This window comes from Lipotes vexillifer, unplaced genomic scaffold (genome assembly GCF_000442215.2).
Source record: "Lipotes vexillifer unplaced genomic scaffold, Lipotes_vexillifer_v1.1 scaffold1016, whole genome shotgun sequence".
Lineage (NCBI taxonomy): Eukaryota > Metazoa > Chordata > Mammalia > Artiodactyla > Lipotidae > Lipotes > Lipotes vexillifer.
The window spans coordinates 464,527-472,251 of NW_006769290.1; the positions used below are offsets into that span (position 1 = coordinate 464,527).

A 7,725-nucleotide genomic window follows, 5' to 3' on the forward strand; every position below is an offset into this window, starting at 1 on the left:
AAGATGGTAATGATTGGTAGGGATAAACTTGTCTCTTAGGTAAAAGAATATATGCATCTAAAATCTGCATCTGGGACTTCCCTGGAAGTCCAGTGGTTAAGACTCTGCACTTCCACTGCAGGGGGCACCAGTTTGATCCCTGGTCAGGGAACTAAGATCCTGCATGACGCTCAGCATGGCCAAAAAAAAAAAAGGAAATAAAATCTTCATCTGGTTCTTCCTTTTTCTGCAGCACGTATTAATTAACCTTGGATATATATCTAAGCCTGAAATATATTGTACAAAGAATGTGTTCATTTAGTTAATTTTGAAATTTAAAAATACTTTTTCAGTTGTATCTCTTTAGTCTTTTTTAATTTGGACAACTCCTGGGTTTTTCTGTGTATTTCATGGCATTAACATTTTTTAAGAGTTCAGGCCAGTTAGTTTGTAGAACGTCCCTCAGTTTGGATTTGTCTGATGTTCCCTTATGATTAAATTCACATTCCTTTTGGCAGGCGTACCACAGAAGTAATGCCAAGTTCTCAATGCATCATATCAGGAGCACATGTCAGTATATCCCATTACTGGCAGTGTTAACTTTGATCATTTAGTTAAAGTGACGTCTGCCAGATTTCTCTACTGTCAAATTACTGTTTTATCTTTTATAATTAAAATTTATCTTGTGGGGATATGTTTTAAAGAATATGTGGAGGGGACTTCCCTGGTGGCACAGTGGTTAAGAATCTGCCTGCCAGTGCAGGGGACACGGGTTCAAGCCCTGTTCCAGGAAGATCCCACATGCCACAGAGCAACTAAGCCCGTGCGCCACAACTACTGAGCCTGTGCTCCAGAGCCTGCGAGCCACAACTACTGAGCCCATGTGCCGCAACTACTGAAGCCCATGTGCCTAGAGCCCGTGCTCTACAACAAGAGAAGCCACTGCAATGAGAAGCCCGTGCTCCTCAATGAAGAGTAGCCCCCGCACGCTGCAACTAGAGAAAGCCCACGCACAGCAACGAAGATCTGATGCAGCCGTAAATAAATAAATAAAATTTAAAAAAAGAATATGTGAAAATACATAATTTCTTAAGTGTTCACTCATGAGTGTTAACATTCATTGGTGATTCTTACCAGAATCAATTATTATGATGTTTGCTGAATGGTGATATTTTTTCATTCTTTCATCCCTTCTATGTTTAATGTTTCTTACTGTAAGGAAGAGCTTTTATAAGTGTAGGCGCTATTCAACAGGTTTTAATGCTCAAATTGTCTCAGATTTGACCAGTAGAAATCCCTTTAAGCTGGATCTTGCAGATGACTGTGTAAAAAATAATATTTAGCTCATCAGTAACATTTATACTTAAAAACATCTAAAAGACACTTGTCACATATCTTTTCACGAGCTGTAACTATGGAAAAGTAGTAGAGAATGAGCTTTCAAGATGTCTTTTCAGTAAAGGAGACATTTTTGAGAAGGAGCAATACAGTAAAATGGTTAAGAGCCTTTGCTTTGGCATCTAGCTGTTTTGTGACTTGGGACAAGTTAACCTTGTTTACCTTACCTACAAAATGTGAATGATGATACTCATACCCACCTTGTAGGATTGTTAGGGTTTTCAAAGACAGTGTATATTAAAGCATTTAACACAATGTGTAGCTTATAGTAAACAAATAGTTTTAGTTCTAGAATATCAAGTTTTTTGGGGGGTTTTGTTTTTGTTTTGGGGGTTTTTTTTGTTCTTGTGTTTTGTTGGTTTGTTTTTTGGCCACGCTGCATGGCATGCAGGATCTTAGTTCCTCAACCAGGGATCGAACTCGCGCCCCCTACAATGGAAGCACGGAATTCTTAACCACTGGACCGGCAGGGGAGTCCCTAGAATATCAAGTTTTTACCAGATTTTTTTTCTTTACGCAGAATCAGCACAGTAGAAGCATGAGGGTTTTTTTTAATGTAGTTAAGATAAATGATTTTCTCCTTTCACCAAAATTTCAAACTTAGATATAAAATTTAGCATTATTGGTAATCAAGTGATTTTAATATAGTTGACCCTTGACCAACACAGGTTTGAACTGCACAGGCCTGTTTATATGCAGATTTTTTTCAGTAACGTGCTACAGTACTACACTATCCCAAGGCTGGTTTAATCCTCAGATGTGGAACCGTGTCTATGGAGGGTCAACTATAAAGTTACACACGGGGTTTTGACTGTGGTGCTGTGGGGGCAGTGCCCCTGATCCTCCTGCATTGTTCAAGGGTCAGCTCTATCTACATGCAGTCATCTCTGTTTCTGTCTTACATTTTTCTCCAGAGTGAACCAGAGGAAATGCCTCCAGAAGCAAAGATGAGGATGAAGAATATTGGAAGGTATTATAATTTTTGTATAATATTGTAGAAAATTATAGTGAATTAAGAGCAAGAATAAATTGCAAGTTGCACATAATCTATTAGTGTTCAAGCTTTTCTTGCATATTTGGGCAAAAGAGTTTTGTTTTCTGAGATTACTCTCCTGGTAAAAGAAAATTAGTATTTTAAGAAAAGGAAAAATAACAATAATTTAATGCTATTTTTTTTCAGATACATGTAATCTAAATTTTTTCAAATAGTTATGAGAAAAGTTTTTTTCAGGTATAAAAAAATGGCTTTCACTCATCTCACTTAAGATATTCCCACCACTTAATCTTGATTGTATGTGTCCCATTTTCCTTAGTAATTTAGATGCCAAATATAAAAAGAAGACAAAAACATTTAAAAATTTTCCTCCATTGTTTCTTTTATTGTGAAAATAACATTAATTTCAAGTTAACACGATGTTCCGTTTCCTGTCTTTGTATGCGTAAATGGATAACTTAGAGGCTAATAAGAAAGCTGGGCTTCAAAACAACCTATACTATATCCCCACTTCTACCAAATGTAGAAGAACTAAGTACTGAGTCTTCACGCATCAGTCTTCAGACTTCATCTGTGATTCAAATGGGAACTGTCCCAGTGGCTGTCTGCCTGCCTCCCTTTCGGACTGGGACCTAAAGTAAATACATCTGGCATTTTAACCAAATCTAAACACCCAGGATACATATATCTTCATATATCTAAACATTTAAAACTGAAACAGAAGTTCATAAAATGACATCTTCTGTTTCATTTTTTATAAATGCTGATGGCAAGCCACCACCAAATTGATTTAATGACACTGTTAATGGGTTACAAGCAACGGTTTTTAAAACCATAGTGATTGCCACTATAGTGGTTGCTGCGTATCAGAATCACCTTAGATGTTTGTTAAAACTACAGATTTACCTGGCTTCTCCTCAGGCCTACTGAATCTGAAATTTTAGGACAGGGTCTGTGTAAAGGGTATTTTTAAAAAGATCTGTAGAGGCTTTTGATGTTTGGCCTGCATTTATAATAGGTGCTAAACAAATGTGTTTTCAGTGAGTTAAAAACATAGCCCGAAAATCATTATATAACATTTTAAATAAGTTTCCTTTCTTTTAACACAGGGATACACCAACATCAGCAGGACCAAATTCCTTCAATAAAGGAAAGCATGGGTTTTCTGATAACCAGAAGCTATGGGAGCGAAATATAAAATCTCATCTTGGAAATGTCCATGACCAAGACAATTAAATGATGTGTTTTGAAATTGGGGTATGGGGTGGGTGTAAAGTTAAAAGGAACAGTTTCCTTTTTTAAAGAATGGTATAAGACTATCTTTGGAGCCGCCTTTTTTTTTCTTTTTCTTTTTTTAAAGATTGAGTGGTACACTAATAAATGAGAATTTGAAATTAGAGGTAATTTATGTTTTATATACAGATTTCAAGACATTTGCTAATTTTGTAGTTTCATGTGATTAGTTTCCAAAGGTTATAGATGATTTAAAAAATCAAATGGTACCTTTCTAAGAATTGCATATTTTTTTAGACACAACTACTAGCACATTAAGAGGGAAGCAAAAAGTTGTCTATTTAAACTGTAGGCGGTTACTCTCTAACTTAACTCCCTTGTTAACCTAAAGTCTGGCTCCCAGGAACAGCCTTATAGAGAAGGGAGTATTGTATTGGGAGGAAAATGTTGCTGGACTATTGACTGAGAAAGTAAATTAGATAAAAATTAAAATACAGCTTTTTTTTTTCTAATGGGCATTTGTTTTGTTTCGAATCATCATAAACTAGTTGTTGCATTGCTATCAGTGGATACAGATGCTTAGCTCTTTAAAAAGAACATTTAAAATTTTTATGTAAACTGTTGAGTATTTAAAATAGCCCACTTCACTTTAAAGGGTCTTGTCTACCTTTGATAGTCTTCAAAGAACAACCATTTGCTACCAAAGTAAATCAGTATTTTGAATGTGCTTCTCTTGGTTTTTGTTATTAGCTAGTTCCTGTAAGTATTTCCACCAGATCTTCAGGCAAATCATAAGGAAGCTGTTTCTTTTAAAATAACAAACCACCACCAAAAATTTAAATGTACATAATAGTTAAATATTTGGCTGTTCTTATTTTTTAAAGGATATAAACACCAAAAAAAAAAGGCAACATTGTATGAAGATGGAAAATAAGAAAGATGCACTTTCTGTAACTTTATCAAAGCATTTATGTTACTAACTTGTGAAATCCAACTTGATTTGAACTTATTACAGAAATTCTTATTTAGCACAATAATATGGTTTCTTTTAACTGTATACATATTAACCAGTGGCCTCTTTAAAAGCACATTTTAGATACTGAAAATAAAAGGAAAGAAAATGCATCTTTAAACATATTTTATGGAATCTTTGACCACATATACTTTGTTAATCTTTGTGTTGTAGGATTGTGTTTATTTTGTATTTTTGTATTGTATATGAATTCTTTTTTTAATGTGACAGTTAAACACATCTTTAAAAGCATAGTCACACATAAAAGAAACATATAGTATAATGATTTCCTTGAAAACTCTTACAATGTTAGATTTGGAGGCAGCTTCATACTGTTTAATTGGTGATAACTACTCTCTGAGCTCTTTCAATAGGTAATAACTCCAGAGAAGCAGCCTGTATATATTCCTAATACTTTGTTCACTTGCATATAAGTTTAGAGTAAGCCCCAAGTAAAACAATGGAAATGTATATAGAACGATTAGTTCTTACTTACATGGTTTAATTATATCAAGATACATGAATTTAACTTGCTTTAACGTAGGCAAACTTCCCATTTTTGTTTATTTTAATGTTTATGTTGAAATAACATCCCAAAACGACTGAGATGAATGTCTTTACTAAAATACCAATAAATTTGTCAAACTCTATAAGTGTTCTTATTTTCTGTTACACTTAATTGTTGCTGGGTTTGTTTTAAACAAAGAAGAGACAGATGTTATTGGTGCTCTTGCCCAGATTGTTGGCCAGAGTAATGGGAGATTTTAAATTGCTCTTTGGAGTCTACCTAACTTAGCACATAGTTCTAGAACATTACAGTATCTCAGGTTAGAAAGAGACCTAATCCAAATCCTCCCTTTCCTCTACTGCCAAAGTATCATCTATTATGTGCTGTAGAAAATTCTGCTGAGGGATACCTTTGAAAATCCCTAAGTGTTAGAAGGTATTCTCTTACTTGTGTCTGCCATTCATTATCTCTAAATATTTTCTTAAATGTTTATAATGCTGCTGCCCTATAGGTCAGGTGTTAGTAAATGAAAAGATTGAACTACATTTTAAACTTAAGGTTCGTTTCTAGTTAGACTAATTACAAATGAAGGCTATGAATTTCAAATGTTTTTTTCTTAACGCTAATAATCAGGGTTAGCTTGATATACTGTGGAGGGATTGTTCAAGTTACTTCCCTGCTGAGATGAAGATACTTTTTAATATTTTTAACTTTTCATTTTGAAAAAAATTCAGACTCAAAACATTGCAAAAATATAGTGAAGTACTTCCATGTTCTTCAAATGATAGCATACAACCACAGGACAATTGTCAAAATCAGGGAATTAACATTATTAAAATATTATATCACCTTACACTATTATTCTACAGACCTTATTCACATTTCACCATTTGCTCCACTAATATCTCCCTAGTTGAAGATTCACTACATTATCACATATTGTTTAGTTGTCATCTCTCTTAAACCCCTTTAATCTGGGAATCTTCAGTGTTTGTCTATTATGACCTTAGACTTTTTGAAAAGTACAGGCCAATTATTTGTAGATCTCCCAATTTGGGATATCCCTAATGTTTCCTCACAAATTCAGTTTATGCATTTTTGGCAAAAATAAGACAGAACGGATGTGTCTTCAGTGTATCAGCAAGCACATGATGTCAATTTGTCCTCTTACTAGTGTGATGTTAATTTTGATCACTTGGTTAGGGTGGTATCTGCCAGATATGTACAATGTCAAAGTTGTAAATTTTCTGTTTGTAATTAGTATCTTACGGGAAAATTCTTGTAAGTATCATATTCTCATACTTTTGCCCACTAATTGGCAGACATTCATGGTTTTTGTTTTTTGGGTGTTTCCCCCATGGTTCTTTACTGAAACAATTGTTAGTGTAGGATTTGCCGAATGATGATTTTTCTATTTTCATCTTGTATTTTTTGTAGTTCAGATTCTGTGAGGAAATTTCGTTCTCCATTCTTTATTCAATTTTGTATTGATAATGGGCCTGTGTATTCTTACGTTATTCTATAATTTATAATGCACTACAATCATATATTTTGTTACTCAAAATGTCCCAGATTTGCCCACACAAACCCCTCCCCATTGACCCTTGTGTCTTGACACGTCTCCATTCTTTTTTTTTAATCTTTAATTTCTGGCACCAGAAGATATTCTGGACTCATATTTTCTCTTCTTTAACCCTGGAATCAGTGATTTCTCTAAGCATCCATGGTTCCTTTTAGAATCAAAATCTGCGCTAAGTGTACTCATTGGTTCTGAAGTGTCATTGCTTCTAGCCTACTTGACAGAGCTAGAAAATATATGTATGTATATACATCTATGTCAATTTCTAGATCTATGTGTGTGTGTGTATGTATGTGTATACTGTATGTATCTCCATGAGTTCATATAGATACTTCCATTACCAGACCAACACCAGATTCATTCTAGTCTTCCTCCTTTCTCTACTTACTACTCTTGTCCAACAGTAAGAAATCTGACTATGTATAATCTGTTCACTTATTTGCTTAATTTCTAGAATACACATAAAGTTTCAGAATTAATTCATAATATTTCCCTATGAAAAACTAACCAGAGTGCAGTATTTGTATATAGTTCCTTTCCTTTTTAGTCTAAAGAGTACATAATCAAAATACTATTTTACAAAGTTATGTAGGTTAGTTCTTTGCTCCCCCTTTCAGTATGATTGTGTTACTCATTTGTAATGCAGTTTGGCTTTGTTTGTGTTTCATAATGAATTACTGCTCATTGTTAATTTTTTTTGCATGTGAAATAGCATATGTCTAAAAGTTGGAACTATACAAAAAGTGTAACTCCTCCCTATTTCTGCCTCATTCTCTTTCTCCTGTCCTTTCTATCCTGTTTACACCTATTCCCTATAGGTAATCCATCTCTGGTTTCTGGTTTATCCTTCCTGTGTTTCCTTTTAAATCAATGAATAGATGGGTGTTTATTATTTCTCCTTTTATCTTACATGAAATGTAATATACTACAGTTATTCTTTTATCCTTTTTTTTCCCTTCACTTTACAGTATACCCTGGAAACTATACCAGTTCATGGAGATCTTTCTCAAAAAAAATTTTAA

General features: G+C 34.1%; 1 protein-coding gene across 2 annotated transcripts in view; it reads left to right on the forward strand.

Moving 5' to 3' along the window:
- The window catches only part of PCNP (PEST proteolytic signal containing nuclear protein), a 13,628-nt gene extending 9,189 nt beyond the window's left edge, over positions 1-4,439 (forward strand). The window contains exons 4-5 of one of the 2 annotated variants that reach the window (XM_007445542.1): positions 2,292-2,347; positions 3,481-3,697. In XM_007445542.1, the coding sequence (XP_007445604.1) occupies positions 2,292-2,347; positions 3,481-3,607 (183 nt within the window). In that variant the 3' untranslated portion in view covers positions 3,608-3,697. Of the gene's footprint in view, positions 1-2,291; positions 2,348-3,480 lie in introns of both variants that reach the window. The other variant, XM_007445543.1, reaches the window with a different exon arrangement.
- The last annotated feature ends 3,286 nt before the right edge of the window (positions 4,440-7,725 follow it).